The sequence below is a fragment of the Mycteria americana genome, chromosome 3 (assembly GCF_035582795.1).
Source record: "Mycteria americana isolate JAX WOST 10 ecotype Jacksonville Zoo and Gardens chromosome 3, USCA_MyAme_1.0, whole genome shotgun sequence".
In the NCBI taxonomy this organism is placed as follows: Eukaryota; Metazoa; Chordata; class Aves; order Ciconiiformes; family Ciconiidae; genus Mycteria; species Mycteria americana.
In genome coordinates, this window is record NC_134367.1 from 37,808,192 (window position 1) to 37,833,555 (window position 25,364).

The following is a 25,364-nucleotide window of genomic DNA, read 5'->3' on the forward strand; positions in this document are numbered from 1 at the left end:
CTAGAGGACTCTTACAAGGAGAGGGAACAACCTTAAAAGTACCTTAGTTACAGTTTTTACAGTCCCACCAGAATTTCTTAATTTTCTTATTTACATCTCATGCTTTTTCCAGTTAGTGCCATTGCCATGTGGTTTCTCTAGGTTATTGGTTATGTGTCAAGGCTGTCTCTGAGAGGTAGGAGCATCCTCTTCTTCTGTTTAGTGAGAGTTAAAGATGTTCAGCACTCTTCAGAATCAGACTTTGCTATCTTTTTTTCTGTTTTGCTGTATTTAAGAATATATTAGAAGGCAGGAGTTATTAATATTATAATTTAATGCTATATATTAATGCTGTGAGAGAATGAAATACAACCAGCTGCAGTGAGTTGTCCTGGTTCTATTTGTTTCATATAGTAACAGTATGGCCAAACTAGAATATTAAACCCAATGTTTTCTAGTAGGGAGTAAATAGGGAAGTAAGTGGGAAGTAAACATCTCCATCTTTTAAAGAAAACTTAGAGAAACACAGGAAAATATGTTGTCAGAAATAATCCTGCAGTGTGAAGGAAATTCACTGAGTAAGGTAATGGGGATTTTCCAGCAAATTCCTATAATTACTCCCCTATCACAGAATTTTAACAAGTTGCTTGGAGTTACCTTACAAACCAACATAAAAAAAGTTTGCCTCCTTTGCTCCCTTTCCTGGTCGTTCAGCAGCAATTAACCAGTAAAAACTTGTTGGTCACTGGTTTGTGGTTCCCACAGTTAAGCGTTGCACTCAAATGAAGGCAGGAGCACTGAAGCCAGAAAATCTTAACCTTTGTACCTAAGTTTACTCTGATGAAGTTCACTCTTTCAACAAGCACTCTCATGAAAGCAAAGTAATGCATAGTTATAAATCTTAGCAAGATTGGTACCTGAATTCCCATTACAGGATTGGACTTTATATTGCTGATATTGAGCTCTGCTCCAGAGGACAGTGAAGTCAGTGGAAAGCCTCCCAATGACTGCCACAAGGTATAAATCAAGCTCAAAATGAGCACTGAGCGTCCTGATTATTTTTTATAGCTCTTGCTACATACCTTCCATGAGACCTGCAGGATTTCAAAATAAATGATCAATATTAAAATGTAAAGAAAGTTTCAAGGACATATTTGGCAGCAAGTCGAGGTCTGCGCTTAGTCTGGATGGTGGAAGTTCACTGAAGGCGGTGGCGATGCAAAAGGGTGAAGGAGCACTTCGCCATTGGGGTGAAACGGCGGGAAGGGAGAGTGTAGTCAGAGGGAATGAGTAACCATCTGGCTGCGTGTAGGGAAGTAAGAGGATGAGGGTTATGACTGTAGTAACACATATAAGGCTGCCAGCTACATGGTTCTGAGTCTTTAAATAAAGACCCAAAAGCTGATGAGGGCTGTAGGGATTCCCCTCAGTCACTTGCAGATGAGCTGACTGATGAAAGGTTATTTGGGATTATCTGCTTATCCTGTTGATTAATAACATCTGTTCCACAGCTGACAATATTGAGAACTGTACGTCTATACCAGGGAGTGAAAATAGACAGCACTGTTTAACTCCTTTGAGATGCATGATGTAGGAGAACCCTTTCGCCAGTGGCCTACCTCCCTTGCATTGTCCCTTTTGCCTGCCCTGACAGGAATGTGCTGTGCGGCCTGTCCAGAACGGCACCATTTTCCACCCCTTCACCACTGTAAATGGCGGCCAGCGGGGCTGGACCCAGGCCTGGTGGAGCAGAGGTCGTGCTCCGCATGGGGTAGGAGGACCAGGAGCGGCCAGGCGGGCTGAGCTGTCAGGGAGGAGCAGCCCTGATGGCAGAGGGTATGAATTTAAGCACGTTGTTCATCATGTGCTGGGGTCACCTCGACCTGCGGGCAGCGCACCTGGAGGGCGGCACAAGCCCCTTCTCAGCCTCTCAAACGCGAATGGTGGCACTTGGCAGCCCCGCGCGTTGGGGGCATGGCAGCTTGGAGCACGCAGGCTGCCGGCTTGGCTCGGTTTCGCTGGGGAAGCACGACGAACAGCCGGCTGTCCCCCGCCCGGGCAGAACTACAGCGCCCGTCGGCCCCTGCGCGCCGCCCCCACCTTTCCCGCCTCTCGCCGTTATCGCCTGCCTCCTGTCAGCGAGCAGCCGGACCCGGCTCGCCCGAGAGGGACTGCCGCGGCGGGGAAAGGGGGTGCTGCGGGTGGTGGCCGCTGTCGGGGAGCGGCGGCGGGGTGGAGCGGGGCGGCCCCGTCCCTCTCCCCGTTCCGTGCGGGGGAGCGGCGTCCCCGCAGCCTCGCTGCCCCGTCCCGTCCGGTCCCGTCGCCGCGGCGGCGGCGCGGCTCATGAGGTGAAGATGGTGATCCGCGTCTTCGTCGCCTCCTCCTCGGGCTCGGTGGCGGTGAGTGGGGGCGAGCGGCGGGGAGAAGGGAGACGAGCGGGGCGCGGGGCCGCCGCGGCCAGGGCTCAGCCTCTGGGGCCGGGGACAGCGCGGGGCGAAGCTGCCCCGTGGTTGTCAGCCGCCGCTCGCCGTCCCCGCGGTTGCCGAGCTTGCCCTCAGCTCCGAGACCTCGCCCCGCACGCCGGCCTGGACCTGAGGGTCAGTAGGCTCTTGCGAAACGCGGGTCTGAATTTGCCGGGGTAGCGTGTGCGATGGGGAAAAAAAATGACAACTTCCCCCCGCCAAAGGCTACCAAAGCTTAACTTGTTCGTAAATTGCCTTTGGCAAACCAAGCCCCCCTGAAACCTTTTTGTAGGGGATAAATATTGAGTGTGTTTAAAGGGTCTTAAAGGTGATTAAAGTGGGCTAAACTTGCCTGCTTGGGAGGGGGGTTCAGCGCCTTGGTGCAGGGGGAGACCACCCTGCGGCACACTGAAGCCGGTCAGGTGCAGTGCCTTGGTGCCTGCCAACTACTGCAGGTTTATAAAATAAATAAAAGGAGAGCCTACAGACAAACTTCAGGCCACTAGCACCTCTCTGTGTTAACAAATACTCTGGAAAAGGTACAACTCCTTTCAAACTCGGTTTTGAAAGGCATCACTGTGTCCTCTACTTAATTGAAGCTCTTATAGCTTTTTCTTGTTGAATTAATTATGCATGTGACCTAGGAATTTCCATATTTTCATATAAAGTGACAGCTCTGATTTCCATTAGAGCAATCTGAGCATAAGCTTTCTACTGAATTTGTTCTTTAATGAGAAACATCAGAAGGACTTAGATACAATTGCTATTCTTTATGCTTCAGCAGTGAAGGCAGCAGCATTTTTGCGTTGCAGAAGGATGTAGCACTGTATTTTCCCATCTGAAGGTTTATTGTGTGTTCGATTCATTCAGCCTTTTACTGCACGATACTTGTTTTCAGTTCAGTGGCATGGTGACAGGTATGTCTTCTGATATGTTTTGGCATGAAGTGTTCAAAATGCTTAGTGGCTGCATTACAGCTAATAAAAACTAATTATCCATTTCAGTAGCCAACTGAGTAAACACAGAGTGTCTTCAGAACTCTATAATCCATGTTCATCAAGCATCCATAATAGAAACATCTCCTTCCCTGCATGGGCAGTTGGTTCATGCTGTGGTAGCTCAGTATTGCTAGGTTTAGTTTCTGTTTCATGCCTCATAGCTTGAACAATAATGCCTAGTTTTATATTTTGCTTTTGTTGAAGGGGGGGAAAAGGGCCACATAATTAGCTTGCCCATATCTCCTGTTCTAACCAGCCTGCAAATAGGTTATTGATGGGAGTTTTTAATTCTGCCCTCTTCTTCCCCTGTCTCTGCCTGCAAGGTACATGTCCTGTTAGCAGCAGCAACATAACCCTCTTCACTATCTATTAACTCAGCAAACCAAATCCAAGGTTGACAAGCAATTTAATTTGCACATCAGTTCATTTGCTGACTTTTTTTCTGGGTTGAACAACAAGAAGATGACATATAATATGGATAACAGTTTGCATACTGGTGATAGTCAACTTTCTTCATCTAGACAGCAGTACGTCTGAGTACAGCCTAGCCAGAGAAGAATAGATAATTTAGCAATTGAAGGTACTGTTACACAGGACCAGAGCTGTGACGTCTCTTTTCTGTCAGTTTTTCTTCATCTGTGTTATCACAGTATTTAGGAACCTTGGTTATGGGCTAGGTTCCTGCTGTGCTCAGCGTCGCATCACCAAGGCTTTTTAGTGTGGGCTTTGCAGGGGGTGTCCATAGATCACAGCTAAGTGATTGAGGAAAATGACAAAGAAAAAATTATTATCAGCTGGTTATGTGGGAATCCGCATCTGGAGAAATGGCGATTACTGTATTGCACGTCTCTAAACAGGGAAGTTTTAAACTTATTTTCATTCTCCTGGAACTAAACATTAGTAAAAGGAAACAAAAAGTGTTTTGAGTAATGTAATTCCTTGTCGTCTCCTCCAGCCTTCAGCACAACTATGTCAGCTACTTTTTGGGATCCTGTGCATGAGACAGGATGATTTCCCTGTCTACAGAAATGAGTATCCCTTATAGATCCTACTCTGTCTTCTGCTAAAAACAGTGTCAGAATCCATGGTTTAATTTCCACCTGTAGGTCAGCTTGAGTCAAATTGTAGGCTAGCTGCTTGTGAGAGTGCATGTGGCTGAGATTAGTATCTGTCCTGGTGTAATTGACCAAAACCTTCTATATGTAATATTTGCTGATAAACTAAAAGCAATGTCATAGTGACATGATTCACTTTGCTAATCTCACTAGGGATATTTTGTTAAATTACTCTTTATTTTGAAATGAAAAGTCCATCTGGTCTCTAGAGTAAGCTTTCGGTTTGGTTTGTTACCTCACCAGCAGTGTGCTGTTAAAGTAGGGGCACTTCCCAGTCCTCTTTCCTCTGTGCCTGGAATAAGACTGGTTTGAGTTTGCAGAGAGGGAGGGGTGAAGACAGTGATTTGTTTAAATAAAAATAATATGCAGCAATTTCCTTATGTTAACTGGTGAAAGAGATGATATTACCTAGCAAATATAATGAGCTAAACTCTTTGTGTATGGCTCCTTTTCAAATCTTCAGAATACCCAGGTCAAATGATAGGCATTTGGCTGAAACATTCCTGAGAAATATACTGGTTGTGTAGGCAGCAAAGGCTTCAGTTTGCATAAATATAACTTTCCCCGGAAACTTTTGAAATTTTTATTGATCTTGATACTTACTGTAATTTATTTTGTGCTAAAGAAGATAAAAATACGTAATAGTCATACATAGTTCTAAGAGTTCAGTGCATAAAATGTTTTGGGGGTCATTCTGGAGAATGAGAAAAGGAAATAATTGGAGTGGATGCAAGGAAGCCAAGAACAACGTGAACCTTCCCTCCATTTGGTCTTGGACTTCTCCCTGCAGCATCTTCCTCACATCTGAAGGTTCTTAGACCCCTGAGAGGTTAATGGTAGTAACTATTTTTTGTTGGTTTTTTAAATAAAACTTGTGAATATAAATGCCTCATGAGATTAAAAGAGCTCACAAATCCCAAAACCTAGTTGTTGCTTGAGTGGAAGCATTAATCTTCTGTGTTTATGGAAGCTGAACTGTGGGTTTACCCTGTAGGGATGCTGTAGTCAAGTTCCTGAGACCTTCTTGTGGGAAGGGAGGAGAGGCATTGTGTGTATGTGTACATTTCTAAATAACCTCTTGTTGTTTTAAGCATGCATTAGGCAGATCCAATTGAATCACAACGGAAAGCCTCCGAATAGGCAGGCAGGCATGTTTCTACAAGCCTTACTATCTCCTACTTTTTCTGACCTGAATTTCTACTTGTTGTTGGTAAGCTGTGTCTTGAATTCCAAGCACTTCGTTGTAGGACTGGAGAGGCAGGCTTTGCTTCTCCTCCCTGATAAGGACAATCAGTGTTCTTTTGTGCTTAGGAGAAAGGCTACTTTAAAATTAGCGTTTACTTTTCTCCCTTAGCAGTGCTTCACTGTTTTCAGGAAATAGTTTATGCCCTCGTTTTTCACGAAATCATTCCAAGGTGACTGTAATTTAATCTGTTTCACATTTTCCAGTCTATCAATAAAAATTTACACTTGTGCTACCATACCATGTATTGACTCAGTTGTTAAATGGTTTTCAGTGTTTTAAAGCAGCTCTACCTTTGACAGGAAGCTGGTAGTATGAGATAAATAACTCTGTGCCTGGAATTCCTACAGTTATCTAGAAATGTCAAACCAGAGGAGACTTCGGTCCTCTTGCAGTCAGAGGACTGAAGATCAGGTAAGGGGAATGTCACTGAAGAGCTTTCACATGATGGAGAAACTTCAAACAACTGTCTCACTTGTACTTTCTCCTCTGTGGTAAAAATTTATTGCCTTGCAGCTTCATCTGTTAAGCTGAACAGATAATATAGGGGAGTTACTGAAATAATGGAACAGCGGGTAGAATCTACTCTTACTAGTGAGAGATGTGAAACACTTTCCCATTGAAATTAATTCCATTTAGCGTACAAGGGCAAGTGCTGCTCAGCCACATTCTCCACGAAAACATGTTTAGGGGTACAGGAGGGTTTGGGGAGGAACAGCACCAACCTGAAAATAATAGACTTTTTTAAATGACCAAAACTTGGACTTTGACTCTTGCTACTGAAGAGAATTATGGATTTTTTACTAGGAAGCTTGATAAGATAGGTGCAGTTATAGTTAAATTGTTTCTATAGCAAATATTGGTTTTATGAGACTAAAGCTCTGCTTTTGTTTAAGCATATTATGGAGGTCAAACGAGTTGGAATTTTTGTTTCCTGGAATTACTTTAAATCACAGTATAAAACATCAGAATGTCAGAATAATTATGGTCATGGTTGTTTGATTCATGTGTTGTTGGATAATTTAATGAAGACAAATACAATGCTAGCATTCTTAAAGCTAAGCTTGTCTCCTAGCGATAATGATGAATTCCAACTCCACCCTTGCTTGTACAAAGTCATTGTACCTCAACATTTCTCATAGCACTTCTCAGGAAGAATGTGCTTCTTGTTGAGAGGTGTGAAATAAATTAACTTAGAATATGTCAGTTCTAGAATATCCACCATCTAACAGGTTTTTTTGTTTCTCTGCACCCCAAAAGAACAACAGGCAAAACTGAAAGTGATTTGGTTGAGTGATACAAGTGCCTTTTGTGAAAACTGTATTAGTTATGGTGGTTGTTTGGAGGGATTTAGAACTTGTTGCATGTGATTTACGGAAATTCAACTACCTATGATAAAAATATTAAGCTTTGCAAATTATAAACATCATTATTTTTTAATATTAGAAGGTTGTAAAATCAGATCAGAGCAGCAGGTAAGTTAGCTTTTCAGAAATGAGACAATAATCTTTACAATTAGAAGTGATCCTGCAATATTTACATGGGAAATAGCAGTATTTTAAATGCATAACCACAGTATTGTCTAACATCTGTCAGCATGCTGAGGATACACCTGTTGGATTGGATCCTCAAAGCCTGATTTATGAATCTCACATGAACATTGTACTGTGTCACTTCACTTGGTCAAGATGGTGGTGCTTTTGGTTGTGCACCTACAGAGTAGTGCTGTAGCAACAGCAGTGATACTGGAAGAAAAGTTCAATCCTTGCTCAGTCACAGGACATGGCATGTGTTTCCGTGTCTTGGACCTTAGCAATTATATCGTGCCCATAGGAGAGATCTGGGGACTTTCTGGATCTAGTCCCTTTGACTGACAGAATTAGTTCCCTCATCCTTCCTCAGGTTTCATATTGTCAGGTCAGGTGGCTCATATCCATCTTTGCTGGCTTCTGTCAGTCCTGTTTTGCAGGGTTCACGTGGCAGAGGGAGCCTGAGAGTCTCTTCGTTCGCGACTGTGAATTCTGCGAGGCAGGGAGATCAGCACTGAAGGCTTTAGCTATTTTTCACCCTAAGGACCCTCTGTGGATCTAGCTCTCAAGTCTGTATTCCAAAGAAGTCTAAATTCTAGTTACATCCTCCTGCCTTGTGATGGAGAGAACTAAGAGCCTCTGAACAGTGGTTCAGATAGCTTAAGGAACGTGTTCAGGAGGGAGCCGGGTGAGAACCCTAGTCACAAGGATACAGGTGGAATTTAGACCATGTACGTATGGTATTCAGTACCTAACTGTTGCACCATTCTTGTGTGCTCTAGCGCTTTTCAAATATTTACATTTCTTCTTGGCAGATAGATTATGTCAGAAATAATGCTACCTTGAAGAACACGCTTTAGACTATGAAGTGTCATGAGCAGGAGGACCATTACTGACCTTTGATTACAATTGTAGCTGTAATAAAACTTCAAAGGAGGTATTGTTCTGACTGGGTTTCTGAAGACTGGAGTGTGTGTTTCAACTCTCCATATACTGATCTGCTTTGTACAGGCATATGGTTCAATGTCTCTAACAACTATATAGTGACGTTTTCATTAAAGATTTAGCTCTATATTTTGAATATATTCACATGAGTTGGAAAGAATAAAATGAGTAATAAAAGGCAGCTTGTTCATTTTGAGAAGGTTTTTCCCCTCTGTTTTTCTATAGACAGTACAGCAGTGTCAAAGTGCAAGTCTCTGAATGGACGTACTTCACTGATGGTGACCTATTCTCCTTAATCTTCCACCCATATCATCAAAGCCTAGAAATTCTTTTTCCTAACCTTGGTCATAGTGTCAGTGATCACAGGAGGTCACATATAACTGAATTTGGTTACGTTAATGAAAAAAAAAATTGAAGTAGTAACTAACTTGCATGCAATTTATTAGTACAAATTACTTTTGGATTACTTTTTATTTTCCACATTGTTTTGTGAAATGAAAATTAATTTGGGCAGATAACTCACCTGTCTGTTTTCTAGAGGGTACAACCCAGGAGGAAAGGCAGGGAATGAAGCATATGCCACTCTTTGGTTGTCCTCATTTGGTTGTCTGGCACTAGTACACCAACATATAAACTGCCACATTTACGGTTGTCATCATCACATTATTCTCTGCCAACATTGCTCCTGCAGAGAGAATCTCCAGCAGAGGGGCAAGGCGGGCAGCTCTCATGCTATAACACATTGGATCATTGCAACCACTCGCTTCAGTGCTGCTGAACTGGAAATCTTGGTACCAGCAACTTTAATCTGGTGAATTCAAATTGAAAGCATGTTTTCCATATGCAGTCTACTGCAGGCTTGGTGTCTGGTTTCTTGTCACTACAAAGGTTGCTCAGCCAAGGGACAATGAACTGAATTCCATTACGTTTGGGCATCACAGAACTGCCTTCACAAAATTTATTCAGCTATTCTTCTGTAAACCTATGTCAGATATTCACTTCCTCACTAGATTTTAATTTTTTTTCCAAGAAGTCTTATTTGGGCAAAATATGCTAAGCACCAGAGCATCAGTATTTTTTTTTTTTCTTTTTGAGCAAGTATCTTTGTAAAAAGAGATATTAAAAGAAGATGTTGAATTAAAGTCACTGCTGGACTAATGTGAATCCTGTGATCTGCAGTCATTTACTGGGATGTGGTGTCTAGTGTAGTAAATTCATGTAAGACATGATCCAAAGCTTGTTGAAATTGGTGAAAACATCTTCATTGACTGACTGGGCTTTCATCCAAGCCAGGTGGCTTCCATGCTTACCATTAAACCTGAATGGTGTCTGGTGTGTGTGAAAAGTTCAGGGCTTTAATAATGTGTATTGTTCTAAATGTTTTTATTCGTGCATGTAAACGGTACAACGCTGCTGGCTCCAACTTGGAATTGCTCGAGTACTGTCTGCAAACATAACATGTCCTCATTAGCAGTAAGGAGAAATGAACCTCGGGATTTACCCTTCTACCTAAAATGAAAGAACTAGATTGTTAGTAGGTTTGTATTGGACTCCTAAGCCTCTGTCCTTGGGCAAACCATAGCAAATTAAGTACCAGTTGCATGACTTACAGACCACATTCTAGGCAAGAGAGCTGAATTTCCTGAATTTCCACCATTCTAGTGGACAGTGAGGCTAGAAACAAATAACTAGCTCTTGCAAAGTTATGTCTCTCTTCTATTCCTGAATACTTCCCCATTTTTAAAATTTAAGGACCTATAGATAAAATTCAAGAAACAGTGAAGATATACCAGTAAATGTGAAAGTCAAAGTTACCTGAAAGTACCAAAGCCCAGCAAAGCTTGCCAATGTAATGGGACAATACTTATTTGGAGTAAATTACCTTTCTTAATACTTGCAAGAGCTTAAGAAAACCCCTATATTTTAACTGATATATTGAATATTCTGGTTCTAATAGTCTTGTCAAAGGTGAAGTATACTTCTGAATAAGTCCATTTCCCTTGCTACGTGAATGCTTTTGATTTTAATTAAAATCCAAATAAAAATTAAATCTATAATGCAACATGATTCAGTTGTCCTCTGTTAGATTCTCTCTGGTACTCTTCTGTACAATCCATCTTCAATTTAATTATTTCAGGCAGTTTATACTTCTGTTTATCCAAAGAGGGAAATGTAGAAGAAATTAGGATTTGTGGAAAAATAGTCAGCATTTAAGGAAGTTCTTTATTGTATAAAATCAGGATCACTTTTGTCTTTAGCAATCTGAGTGCAACTTGGAGATAAAAGAATTGTCACTAAGCTGGTAACCCAGAGTGTATCATTTTGTTAGCAAGTGCACTAAGGGCAACAGTTTCCTCACCTGCAGCCTCAAGTGCTGGCCTCCTAAGGGAATGAAATACTGCAGGAAACCCAGAAGGAAATACTGCAATCTTTGTTTTGCTTGCAGTGTGAAAGCTTGGTAGGAAGAGGAATGAACACAGAAATGCTGTAGTCCTTGGAATCTATTCTTAGTTGAAATCTACTGGATCCAAAACCATGATCATGTTCCAGCATGTCAGTAGTTTTTACCAGCTTAATCTTCTGATAAGTTTTACAGAAGATAGATAGTTAATGTTTTGCAAGTCCCTTAAGTTGGTGGATTTCCCTCTTGGTGAGGTGAGGGGAAATGTAGAGGTGGTGGTAGTATTTCTTACCTGTGACTGTCAATGGAAATGGTCTGCAGTTAGCTGCAATAGCTTGGAAGACCTTCTGAGTTCCTCAGTAGCCATGAGATTGTTTCCTTAATCGTCTCTCCTGGGGCTGGTTCGTTGTTTAGTCGGCACCCGTTGGATGGGCAGATGGAGTCAATTCAGAAACCTAAGTCACTGTTGACTCTCATTTCTAAAAACGAACATCAGATTCATTTTAGTGGGACTCATGTAGGTGAGCAAAGTGTGACCTGATCATTCAAGGAATGACTCAGAGTCGTTGGTGAACTTCAGATGCATTGACTGGGAGGAAGGGGTGACTGAGATACAAACATTGTGCAGGCAAGTCATTTAACATAGTTTGTCTCATAGCAAGAGAGCATGGATACAAAATCTGCTTTCTTGTCTTTCTTGGGCTTTAGGCTTCCATCTGTGAAGTATTTTGGGGTGAAGTCTTTTGATTCTTCTGTTCAAGGCTGTGGCAGTCCTTCCATTCAGGTGTGCTACTTTACTCTAAGAGTTATTTGTCACCACTCTGAAGGGCCTGAGTCTAAAGCATGTGGATATCCTTCTTTTGGGGTGGTAAGTGCTATAGTGATGAGAAACCTTCTTAAAACAAGTTATTTCTATCTCATTAGTGGGGGAAGAGAAAAACAACTGGATTTTACAACAGTAAACAAGCTTATTTAGTCTAAATTTAATATTGTACTTCACTATAAAGTAATTGAATTTGGCACAGAGGAAGTGGAGTAACTGTCTTGCTAGCTGATTTATGAAGAGAAGCTCTTAGCAGATGCAGGTTGTTCAGTGACTCATGTTAATGATCAATAACAGCATGCCCTTCTGTTGTTGCCCATCTCCCTTGGGTAGGATAGAGCTTGTCTTGACAGTTAGAGTTCCAGGATTTGTTGTTGTTGGTTTTGCTGTTTTACTTCTGAATAACTAATCCCCACCATTCCTAGTAAGACAATGGGGAAAACGGCAAGATGTTTCTCATTTTACTGCAAGGAATAAACTTGCAGAAGTTAATGCCTGGGAGTGACCTTTGCATATGTATCAACCTGCCTTTTGTTTGAATATACATATGTAGATGTGTATTTTTGCATGTACACATACATATTGATATATATATTTATGTGTATATATATTGTATGTATATGTTATGTATATTTATATCTGTGTGTATGTGTGTGTGTGTATGTTTCTTAACCTTGGAATCACTGATAGATAGTAAGTATCACTTGGTAAAAATAAACTACTGATTTTTGCATCCCCAGAAGAGAAATAAAGAGAACGTCCTGGTGCCTCATATTGGTTGCTCAAGATATGTCAGCATCTGTTGGGGCCCTGTCAAAAATGACTGCTCCTTTATTTGAATGTCTGGACTTTATGGAATTGTAACTATGGATGTCTGTCTTCTGTGTAAGCTAGAGTGCTAAAATCGCAGTGCTTGCTCAGCTATCTCTCTTATTCCATGTGTCTGGCCTACACTTAAGAGCTTTACTTATGTAACTTATTTCAGATAATGAGATGCTTATAAAACATCAAAATAGTTATACTAATATAAGATATCCACCGATATAATTGTGCTGGCTAATGGGGACATAGAGTGGCATAAATATTTCCCTTCCTACCTAGGGAAAAGGTAACAGTGTGAACAATGTTATGAAGATTTTTATCTGACAGCTCTGACAGCGCTAGCAGTGGCAGTTTAATACCTTACTGCTGATAACTTCAAAGTTGCTCTTCTGCCTCTTGCAGAGCTCCAGGACAGAATGCATCCTGCATTCTAGCCTCTTTGGTTGCAGTATTGTGTGTTTGCCTTCATGGGTGCTGAAAGTGGGCTAGTAATACATTGAACTGTGAAACTGAGCATCTGCAGCACCAGGACGTGTCCAGTTTTGCTGTTGTTGCAGGGGAGATGAGAACTTTCATCAGGAGGAGGGTAGCAAGCTTCTGCTTGTGACAAAGCCTTAAACAGCCACAGTTTCTGGCTTTCTGAACATCACAATTCATGGGATTGTTCTGCTGCAAACTCTGCCAGCAGGGTTACCCTCAGAGCTTTTGTTTGTAGGCAGAGCCCTGAAACCATGAACTTGTACTCCATATGAAATACAAATCAAAATGTGATTGTGTATGTTCCTTTCACACATGCTGATAAGTTTTTCCTGTTGGATTTTGGCTTTTGATGCTTTTACAAAAAGACAGAACTTTGTTTACCTTCCCATGCTAGGAGATACAGCCCGTTGTGATCCTTTTCACCAATCTGCTATGCAACATGGGTCCTCTGAATTCACTGGATAGATCCCAGTTGAATTAAGAGAATGCGACTCAGAAAAAAAATGCATCAGTTTAATGGTGTAAATTCCATCACAACTTTCACAGATTTGTTTTATTTCCTGACATTTTCATATGCTGTAGAGGATGATATTGGGTATTATCTGTGCTATTAAAACCTTTATGAGTGATTATTTGGAACAATTTAGTAATAACATTACAAATAAATTAAAAACTGGTTTCTTATTCATGGAATTGGGGTCTGTTTTTCAGAGAAAGGCAAGCGAATGTTTGTGTGTCTTCATTTGAAAGAAAGCTTCCTTTGATCTGATGAACAATAGAGCATCAGGAACTGAAACCTGTCATTTGCTGCAGGGTTAGTGAAATTATCATCCCTGTCTAATCTAAAGAAACACAATTCAAGTATGCATTAAACCTTTGATGTGGATCTGCATCTCCTAAGGTCAGACAATCTTTCTGAAGCATCTCTAATTGAGTGATCTGATATGTTTATATAGAAGCAGAGACAGGAGTGGCATTTGAAGGATTTAGATAGCATCAAATTCTTCAGCAGGAACCTGCTAGGAAGCTAAAATTAGTTAGAAAGGAGATACAAAACTAGTCTTTGATCAGAGAAGACAGCTGCCTTGAAGGCCCTGATGTACAAGCAGTCCTTTCCTACTCACTGAGACTGGCTTGCCTGTAGCAAGGTTTATTTTCTGGTAAAGGTTCCCAGCATCAGGCCCCAGGAGGGTCTGAAAATCTATGGGTTTATTCAGTGATACCTTTGGCTATGTGGAGGTGACTCCTGTTGACCTTACAGGAGATGTGTCTGCAGTTTATGGGATAATAATCCTATGGCTGCTGTGTTTGGGGATGCAGCTAGTCATTAAGAAACGGGGCTGCAGAATTATAAAGGAAAAGGTAATTTGCACATATGGAGCTGCAAGAACACACAAGCTACATGGATATAGTTGTGTTTGTTGAAAGAGAAATAATGTTGAGGTTTGTTAATAAAGTTAGAAGCCTCAATCTGCTCTCACTTGAGTCAAAGGTAATTCTGTTATTGATCTGAATAATAGCAGTGGCAGTCAGCCCTAGTTTAGAGAATGGTATCAACAAAATCCATCATCCTAGCCTTACAAAACCATACTGATAGGACTTTGCAGTAATACAGTCCCATTTTATCTGAAATCTGACATTTGTCTAGAGCCGCAAATGCATTTTTCTGTTGCTATTTCATATACTGCTGGGAAAACCTGTAAATATCCGTAAAAACTTAGCACAACAAATTCTGAATGACTAGCACTGCTGTAACTGCTGTTATTTTGAAGTGCATTGTCAGGGATGTGTATATCTGTAGTTGGCAGAATGACACATCTGTGCTGTGCAGATAGTAGCTGTCAGGAGAAAATAGTGAAAGTATTGACAGCTTTATTTCACAAACTTGTTTTTCAAATTCTTTGGCGTGTTTTGGAATAATAATATCTCTGATCCTTCAGCATAAGAAAACAAATAAATGCAAGCATAGTCCTTCTTAGGGAAAGGCTAGATGTTTATTCCAAGTGTCCAATCATTCTCTCAAATTCATGGTGGGGGGTTAGTAGCTGTGTGGGAGAAATATGGATGTGACCTTGTGTTTATGTGGGAACAGGGTTCTCCATGAAACCCCGTATGCCACTGCTGGGCTAAGGCAGTACTGTAGTCTTGGAGTTTGCCTTAATGTCTCTTTGAAACTCTACTATACTGTCAGGAAACTCTCTGCTGCATGTGGGCTCCACATTCTTAATCAACTAGCTCTTGTTTCGGAAATATCTGGAGCTGCCGTTGGGTGTAACTGGGTGTTGGGCTATGGGTCCTGAGTGACAGAATATAGAGGGTGCAGCCTCTCAGGAAGGGCAGGAGGTGGCCAGTGGGACTTACGTCTTGAGCTAACAGAACTGAGACCCCACCCAGATGAAACAGGGCTAATTACTTACTACATCTCATGGGCTGCTAGGTGTTTTTATCCATTCTAATAGATAAATATTCCTATGCCACTGGGTTTTGATGTTTAAAGCTAATGAGAAGGAAGACATGTGACCTATATTTTTAGTGCCAAGAAATTTGCTTTTATATCTCATTTTCAGTAAGTACAGAAAATACAGCTGGGGATGCTTTATTCGTTGTTACAAAACAATGTGACTGATAAATACATAGAACTAGTTCACAACACTTTCAGTGCTCTGTTGACTCACCATGTCACAAAAACCCCACAATTGTGTGTTTTCATCTTAAAAGTTCAGGTGATAAACATGTTACATAATAGGAAATGTGTGTGAATTTCTTGTTAGGGAGATTTTTTGTTTTTAAACTTTATTTTTCTTTGCAGAATTTAGAATAGAATAGAATAGAATATTTCAATTGGAAGGAACCTACAACGATCATCTAGTCCAACTTCCTGACCACTTCAGGGCTCACCAAAAGTTAAAGCATGTTATTAAGGGCATTGTCCAAATGCCTCTTGAACACTGACAGGCTTGGACATTGACCACCTCTCTAGGAAGCCTGTTCCAGTGTTTAGCCACCCTCGTGGTAAAGAAATGCTTCCTAATGTCCAGTCTGAACCTCCCCTGGTGCAGCTTTGAACCATTCCCATGCATCCTGTCATTCCTTCCAGCCCTGTCACCAGCTTTGTTGCCCTCCTCAGGACGCATTCAAAGACCTTCACATCCTTCTTAAATTGCTGGGCTGTCCTGGTTTCAGCTGGGATAGAGTTAATTTTCTTCCCAGTAGCTGGTATAGTGCTGTGTTTTGGGTTTAGTATGAGAATAATGTTGAAAACACACTGATGTTTTAGTTGTTGCTAAGTAGTACTTATACTAAGTCAAGGACTTTTCGGCTTCCCATGCTCTGCCAGGTGCCCAAGAAGCTGGGAGGGGGCACAGCCAGGACAGCTGACCCAAACTGGCCAAAGGGCTATTCCATACCATGTGACGTCATGCTCAGTATATAAACTGGGGAGAGTTGGCCGGGGGGCAGTGATCGCTGCTCAGGGACTGGCTGGGCATTGGTGAGTGGTTGCATCACTTGTTTTTCCTGGGTTTTGTTCCTGTCTCTCTCTTTTGTTGTTTTCCTTTTCACTACAATTTATTATTATTATTATTATTATTATTATTATTATTATTATTATTATTATTATTGTTTTGTTTTGTTTAAATTATTATACTGTTCTTATCTCAACCCATGAGTTTTCTTACTTTTGCCCTTCCAATTCTCTCCCCCATCCCACCGGGGGTGGGGGAGTGAGCAAGAGGCTGTGTGGTGCTTAGTTGCCAGCTGGGGTTAAACCACAACAAGGGCCCAGAACTGCACACAGTACTCAAGGTGAGGCCGCACCAATGCTAAATACAGCGGGATAATCACTTCTTTTGACCGGCTGGTTAACCTGTGTTTGATGCACCCCAGGATGCGGTTTGCCCTCTTGGCTGCCAGGGCACACTGCTGACTCATACAAGTATTATAGCATTTGCTTACTTTCCAAAACCTGCTTAGAAAACTGCTCTCTTCAGTGCTATTTCAGTGAACTTTAAACAATTACCAAATACTTAATACATTTTAAGAAAATAAAGAAACAAAACATAGCTATCATGTTTTTCTTCCCTCCACAAAATCATAATTCTACCAAGCAAGCTTGATTCACATTAACAAAGTGATATCTCTTAAATCTCTGCAGATTTTCGGCTATAGCAGTGTTGGACTTCTGTGTACAAGATACTAAACTATTCCCAGCTCTCCTAACTCCGCAGGAGGAACTGTGAGATGCAAAGGTCGATTTTCTGTTTGTCACTGCAGGACTAAGGGCTGAGTTTCCAATAGTTCAGAACTTTACAGTTTTCAACTACCTAGCTGAACTGGGACTTTACTGGGAAGCAAAGGATATTCTTCAGAATAAAATAACTTACAGAAATCAAAAGAAATAAACATGAATAAATGTAATATAGCATGGAGATAAGAGAACAACTTGCATTTAATTAGGAGGTACTAAAGAGTAGCTGAATTAATAAAGGTTGCAGTTATCATACTTGTATTTATGTGTAGTATATATTTTGAAAAAGAAGATAGATGTTGCTTGTTGAAAGGCTTTCTTTCATGATGCAAAATACTTGCTATAAATATGCTACTGACAAAAGAGAATAGTATGAGGAGGAGTTAAATGTAGAATGCTAAACAGGAGATTTAAATTATTCTCTGGCAACTTTGAGAGGTTTCTGTTGGAAAAATGGATAAAAATAACACTTTCTTTTTAACCACTCTCTTGAATTACTGAAACATATGGTAAATTGCAAACAAAAACATCTATCTATTGAAAGAAGTTAGCTGCCAGCTAGGGTTTGAATTGTTAGTCTTTTGAAATTAATTATTCTAGTCCTGCAGGATGGTTCCATCAGGAGAAGTTTTTGATAGCTGAAAATATGCTTTATGAATCCCTGAAATCCTCCAGGCTGCTCAAAGTTTCTCTTGTCTTTTGTGCCAACCACTAGGATACCCGATCTTGTTTAAAAAAAAAAAAAAAAAAAGTCCTAGCACATAATTCTAATAATTTTGAAACTTCTTGGCTCTCTGTTGACTGAGACATTTTTAAAAACAGATCAAGTTAGCAGCACGTTCTGGTAATCTGCTCTCTCTTTTAGCTAGAGGCCCAGCCGAAGAAGAACCAGTATGCCTTCTCAGTGTCCTCACAAGAAAATACCTATGACTAGGAAAGATCCTGTATCTGTAGCACAAATATAATTTCCAGCTTGCATTTTGTCAAATAGAAATGTAGAAGTTTTCAGGATAGTGTAATTCCACAGAATGGAGCTCTTGCTGTAGGTTATGATCCAAACTGGCAGTAGGTTTTGCAAGCTTCCCTACTAGAATGACCAACAGTGCATCCTGACCTTCAATCTGGCAGTCACCTGCTGCTTGCCAGGCTGGGCTGGGAATCCTCTCACTACGTTTCTCAGTCTGCATGGACCCCTCTGGCTGCTAGTCTGTCAAGGTCTCTCTGGTTTGGAGCTACCTGCCTGTGCACTCAGTGGAACTTCCAAGTTCTGGTTCAGTTCCTGTTGCAAAGTCTTCAAGTTTCACTTTGGTTTAGCCATTTTTTTATTTCCACAAGCAATGCTGGTTTTTTGGTTTCACATTGATGCAACGGAATACAAATTCACGTCATTAATTGGAAGATCCAGCTTCAGGGGCATTCTTATTCTTTTGATGGGAAGTAATGAGCCAAGATTTGGGTCTCATAGCATCTAGTTTCCTCCAGTCCATCAGAGACTCATATGTAAGTGGATTTGCAGCACTGTAGGAACACATTGTTACTACTGCCAGAAGAAAATGATGATAGAATCACTTACTTAATTTGTGTACATCATTGGCAAGTCTTGTTTCCTGAAATAGAAGAAATAAAGAGAAGTAGACTTAGAAGTGACTTGAGAGCTCAAAGGCACCCTGCCTGGAACTGGCTGCAGCTGATATTTCTGTAGAACCTTCTCTTTCTCCTTTCTTGGTCTTTCCCCTTTTTCTGTTTGTTCTGTATCTGCCTCTCCTTTTCTCTTACATGCTTACTGAAATAATACCAAATAAACCCCTGAGCAAACTCCCATCATCTCTTGTTTTGCACAGTGATAGATGTATTTGTACTTGCTAAAGACTCCTTTGTGTTTCTAAGTGTTACTTTGTTACTTGCACAGAGAACAATAGTTTCTTAATGAAAAAAAAACTTAAATAAGAAACTTTCCCTGTCAGCTTGTAATAGACATAGATACACAGAAATAGATTTACATGCATTTTATCATAGTGCAACATCTGACAAGGAAAATACGAGGTTAGCAGGCATTGGACATGAAGCAGTTTACTGTCTTCTGTAGCTTTATAGAAAAAGGAAATAATATGTTTTCCTTTGACTGCTTGTGATTAGGAGTCTTTAAAAAACCAAATCTGGCTCAAATTTTAATTGCATTTCTTAAATACTGGACTCTTTCAAAGACACCATACATACATTGCACACAGGTAAAGGTGTGCAGATTGCCTGGCTAAGCAGTGTCTCAGCAGCTCCCAGGGACCGGCAAACTTATTTTGCATAAAGCTGAACAGATTGCCCTCCCAGTTCAATAGAGTATTTCATATGGCGTGTCCTTAATTATGTCTCTGTATGCAAGCAGAAGATTGCTGCTAGCAGGAGACCAGGGCAGTGCAGGCTGCATGTGGCCACTGTTCAGGGACTGTTCTATTTCTTTTCAGATTGAAAAGTTCCATGGTCAATTTTTAGGATATTGAAACATTAACATACATTTTTTCTTGAGGATGAAGTGTTGAAGGTGGTTTTAGCTATTTGGAGGTCTGTTCTCAGGAGTCTGTATTTTCTTTCTATCCCATGTAATGCAGTATATGCTACAGCAGGTAGCCACTTACTTTACTTTTGGGGATAGTTATGTAATGCTGATTTTTTTTAATTTTTATTTTTTAAACTTCTTCTTTATTACCCTCCTTCACCTCACCACAGCTTCTCATCTCGTTTTTCCCTACATACATAGCTGAGTTGTGTTTTCCTGTGCCAAGAACAATGAATTAATTATATGAAACTTCGTAAAGGTCTGTCACAGCACTACCATCTCTCTTCCATAAAAATTGCCAGGGGTCAGTTGTGCTCTCCTTTCCTAAGCCAGGCAAAGAAAGAGAAATTTGGCAGGAAGTCTCTGTCGCTACAGGTTGCAAATGTAACGGGACCCTGAGGATTTGCATGTCAGCCTTGGTGAATGTGTGAGATTGTTTTTCATTGCTTCTGTATGAAAGCAGAAACACAGGGGAAACAGAAGAAAAGAATGCAAATGTTACCTAGTGTGTTTGTGAGAGGCGTTGCCTCCTCCTTGCTTTTCTAAGGAAGGTATGTGTAGGTTTGCAGTTAACAGTGTTTAGAGTTCTGTTCATTTGATGTGGTTAGGGCTTGCATCTCTTCGTTAAGAGTGTAGTATCTCATTATCCGGGAGTATGTATTAAGCCTCATCTGTACGAGAAGTGAAGCTTAGTAATCCTCTGCAGTAACTATATTACATCTGCATTTTGCACAGCAACAATCCCTTTGGTTATGTTTGCATGACTTGTAAAGGCAGGGGCTCCTATTTCATATTTTCAGCTGTGGGAGTGAGCTGGAGCTTGTGTTTATGTAACACAAATGCTGTTTATGCAGTTCATATTTCAAATACCTGTAGCTGGTCATGCTTCAGCTTCTGCTGAGCCATTTTCTTAGGGTGCGGTTTTGCTACTGATATAAACTGATGAGATTGTGGTGTTGACATTTATTGATGTTCCTTCCCTTTTTCCCCTGGTTCCTGCATTATGCTTGTGCAAGGAAAGCTGCAGGAGCTGCTTGGCAGGAGGGAGGAACATTGCGTCATCTCAGTGACAGCCAGTGGTGAGATCTTCTTAGCTGTATCATCAAACTGCACCCTAAAGGTGCCCCTGCCAAATGCAATACATTCAGTTTTCAGCTGAGTCAGTGAGTGGATAACATGGCTGCTGCAGTTCTGGAGTACGGGCAGAGGTCAGGAAAGAGTAACAAGATTGAAAGAGGAGGAAGGGAACCAGCAGGACCATCTCCATCTTTAGAGGCACAGTTCTAGATAGACATATGCCAGTCTGTGAAACAAGTCTTTGAGGTGGACTTAGACATGCATTCTGTTTTATTTTTGTAAATGTCAGACGTCTAAAATGTGTTTGTGGTCTGACAAGCCAGCTTAGAAGATATTCATCATAAAGCCTTGTTCTCAGCATGTGTGGTCTGAATATTTTTTGGGGTGGGATTTTGTGTTAGAAATTGTTCCTGGGGTCTGTCTGCAATGAGTGGACAGTTCAAGTTAGGCTTTCAGTCCTTTCAGTTCCAGGATGAAGAGGCTGTAGGAGAGTCAGTGCTACACCTCTCACTCACCAGCCAATGCACTGAATGGTACCTGCTGTCATTATCTCCACTTGCAGGCAGGAGGACTGAAGCCCAGGGAATGCCTTATCTCCAAAAGGTGGGGGTTAGAGTCCAGAACAGAAGACCAACCTCCTGCATCCACTTTGTGGGCACCAGACACTCAGCGACATGCCTGCTGACATCGTGAAGAGATTTGAAACTGAGAACGTGTCTGCTTTGTCCCATTTATATTAACTGGGCTAATGAAATAAGGCAGAGAAGTTCTCTTTAATCATGGCTATTTCACAGTTTCTATTAATACTGCTACTTGAGTCATCTTGCCTGTAGTATAGTAGAAGTAATATTCACTTATCCTATCTGGGTTAGATAAATCCTGGACTAGTGAGATTTTTGCAGTGTATTGAATGTCTTGGTTAAAATAGTATAAAATAATGAAATTTAGTATTGGATGCTACCATTTAGTATGGTACCATTAAATGCTACCATTTAGTATTGGAAAGACCACATGATATCCTCCTCTGATTCAGCAGCTGTCAGTAGGCAAGCCTTTCTAGTACAGAAGATCTTCTGAAAACAGGTTCAGGAAGCATAGAGAGGGAAAAAAAGAAGGAAATTGTGACCTGTTGGAAGTAATGAGAAGCTTCCAGGGCATTTCGGATAGAGGCTGTGGTCTGATTTTGCTAAACTTCTGGTCCAGTCTGGACATGATTTATGATGGTAACATCCTTATTCTGCTGTTAAATGAGTGACAGGATTTATCTTTTTACCAGAGATGACTGTTCAGGTTAGCTGGGAGATATGTTTCCCCCACCATGTTAGTTGTATGGGAAACAGAAATCTTATAACAGAAAAGTTTTCAGTCTAGCCAAAGATATAAAAAGTAAAGTAGCTGAAAGCTGGAAGTGAGGTGAATTCTGAACAGAAGCAAGCAAATACTTTAAGTGAAGGCAGTTAATTAACTATGGGAACAATTTACAAAGGCTGGCAGATTCTCTGTTATTTTCAGTTCAAGAATGGAGCTTAGGGGGAAAAATCCAAAGAAACTTTTTACTCCTAAGAGGAATTAATTCAGGAATGCTGATGGTCAGAACAGATAATCCCAGTGGTCCCATCAGGCCTGCCCTGAGGATGTCTTTGAAGTATTTCTCCAAAGCAGTCTGAAAGTGTATCCTCCTGTTACCTGTTGCAAATCAGTATAAAGAAATGAAAACTAGGGGAGAAAGCTGGGATACTTTAGCTGAGATGATAGACTTTTTTTGTAAATCGGGCTACTGAACAAGTGATTAGCTCATTTTAGCAGTCCTGTATGTCAAAATGGACATCCTATTTTTCTGCTTTTTAATCCTAATAAGGAGACCAGCTCCAAATACCGGGATAAAATTGAGATGTTTCTGGGAGTTTTTTCCTGTCTTACTTTTGTGAATAAAAATATAGATTAACAGTAAAAGCAAACCCACAGAAATGATGTTCAGAAAACAATCAGCCTGCTAAAAATATGGGATACAAACATTGTGTTATGATAATAGACTATTAGCTCTATCAGAGTTTTCTTCACCTTGTTAAAGATAGATTAGGATCATATTATGTAAAGAGACATGGATTTTGTTTCAAAGTCAGTGTTACTGCTTAATAAAAAGAGATGATATTGCCTGTTCCTAGTTGTATTTATGGCAAATACTCTTTCAGGACTACAAGGAAATTTAAAAAAACCTGACATTGAAATACCTGTTTGAGATGAGATAAATAGGATGCATATGGAAGCTTCAGTCTCTTTACAGAATACAAAATTAAATGGGGGATGTGTTTTCCTCTGAAACTTCAGAATGGATATATATTTTGATGGTGTATCTGGCAGTGTCTTCTGGTGTGCTGAAACGTATTAAAACCAAAATATTTTGATGCTAAAGCAGTCTATCCTGTAAGAATACAGGTACTTTTTCAAAGTGATGTATGAATAGCCACGAACCAAGTTTTTCTGAACATGGTACCTCTGATTATATGAATACTCTTTTCAGATTCCTTTTGGTTGCATCACACTGGAAACCTTGGAAGCAGCAAGGTGCAAGGCTAAGTTTCACAAAGAGGACTGAAGTATCCACCTCTGTAGTTTGTCAGATGAGGATGTATTTTCGCCACTGGGGTCTTGACAGGAGCTCAGATCCTCTGCATAGGCTAGTGAGGAAGGGAGAACTGACACTGCTCTTTGTATCATGTTGTCTTTGCTCAGTGTTTCATGTGGTCAAACGCTGGAAGTTTTTATAGCTCAGAGTAACCACGGATGAGAGCTGCAGGCAGGATTGTGAGGCTGACGCACTCCTGCGGCACAGATCCAGTTGTAGAGGAAGACAAAGGTCCTGTGGTTTTCTTGGGGAATAATCAACTGGCTTCTGTTGTGGCAGATGCTCTGAGCATCCATCTTAAACAACAAGGCATAATTTAATAGAATTTTTAATGTAACTAATGCTCTTGTTTCAGTTTACAGACTTGAATCAAATCACTTGAAGGAGGAGAAGATGCTGCTTTTTTGGCTAAAAATTTTGAGGGCATTTTGTTTAAATTTATGCAGCTGGCACATCCACAGCTGATAACTCATGCAGATGTTGTGTGGAGAATTGCAAGGCTTCTGGCTAAAAAAAACCACCCCACAATTTATTTCACTTAAACATCTTAATTAGTTTTATAAAAATAAAAAGGAGAGATTAGGAAATGTGGGAGAATTCTCATGGTGTGAACAGTAAAATATTAGGGATCTGATTAAATCTGAGTTGCAGTTAAACTTGTGCCCAGTGTACAGACTACTGGAAGACAGCAGATGAAAATGCGTACATGTAGATGCATGTGTACTGGTTTGTGGCCTGGGCCTGAGCGATGGAGTACTCTGGTACTGTGAAACTGTTAGAACGGTTCCCAGCACAGACAGCTTTGGCCAAGGCTTACTTGCAGTCTCACAAACAGTTCGTGGCCATGATTTAGATGTTACAGCATACCAGGGATCATTCCCCATGTACAGTTTGCATGCAGCCACTCTGAGAGGGTGCAGCTTTTACAGATGTTGTGATTTAACCCCAGCCAGCAGCTAAGCACCACACAGCCTCTCATTCACTCCCCCCCAGTGGGATGGGAGAGAGAATCAGAAGAATAAAAGTGAGAAAACTTGTGGGTTGAGATAAAGACAGTTTAATGGGTAAAGCAAAAGCTGCGCACACAAGCAAAGCAAAACAAGGAATTCATTCACTACTTCCCATTGGCAGGCAGGTGTTCAGCCATCTCCAGGAAAGCAGGGCTCCATCACACGTAACGGTTACTTGGGAAGACAAATGCCATCACTTCCAGCATCCCCCCACTTCCTTCTTCTTCCCCCAGCTTTCTATGCTGAGCATGACGCCATATGGTATGGAGTATCCTTTGGTCAATTGGGGTCAGCTGTCCCAGCTGTGTCCCCTCCCAGCTTCTTGTGCACCCCCAGCCTACTCGCTGGTGGGGTGGTGTGAGAAGCAGAAAAGGCCTTGGACTCTGTGTAAGCACTGCTCAGCAATAACGAAAACATCCCTGTGTTATCAACACTGTTTTCAGCACAAATCCAAAACATAGCCTCATACTAGCTACTGTGAAGAAAATTAACTCTATCCCAGCCAAAACCAGCATATTTGGCCTCAGGGCTGGAGGGCTGGCCCAGGCACTATGTAGTTTACTAGTTGCTCAGACCAGTGCAGGAAGGAATTCATGTTGGTTTTAGCAGTACTCCACTATAAGGAAATGACCTCTCCCACACATCATTATAGACATCTCGTTTCTGTTTGAACAAATACTTAATATTTGTGTTAAGAAAATCTCAGTCTGTCTCTTTTGGGCCTCTTTTGCAGCTTTTTTTTGGCGAAAGACAGAGGAAAATATTTTTGTCTTGCACTTCTACATTGACAACAGAATTTGTCTTTGCAATTTTTAGGGAGACAGTGAAAGGCATGTTGTCTTGGGTACCAGCAGTGATGATGATACAGTAATTTTGCTGTTGTTGGTAATGCATTATTTGCACGTAGTTTTAGGAGCTGCCTTCTGTATGAAAAAGTGATCCTTTCACATATGCCTAGAAGAGCCCACCAGTATATGTAAGAAAAGGGAAAAGAATAAGACACTGAGACACAAACTTACTATGCAGCCCACTTCTTAAGAAAGACAGTAATCATTTC

At 41.0% G+C, this 25,364-nt stretch overlaps 1 protein-coding gene across 1 annotated transcript in view; it reads left to right on the forward strand.

The window, feature by feature from the left end:
- The first annotated feature begins 1,919 nt into the window (after positions 1 to 1,919).
- Positions 1,920 to 25,364, forward strand: part of SH3BGRL2 (SH3 domain binding glutamate rich protein like 2) — a 47,449-nt gene continuing 24,004 nt past the window's right edge. Inside the window, exon 1 of the mRNA XM_075497153.1 lies at positions 1,920 to 2,378. Coding sequence (XP_075353268.1) covers positions 1,920 to 2,378 — 459 coding nt within the window. The remainder of the gene's footprint in view (positions 2,379 to 25,364) is intronic.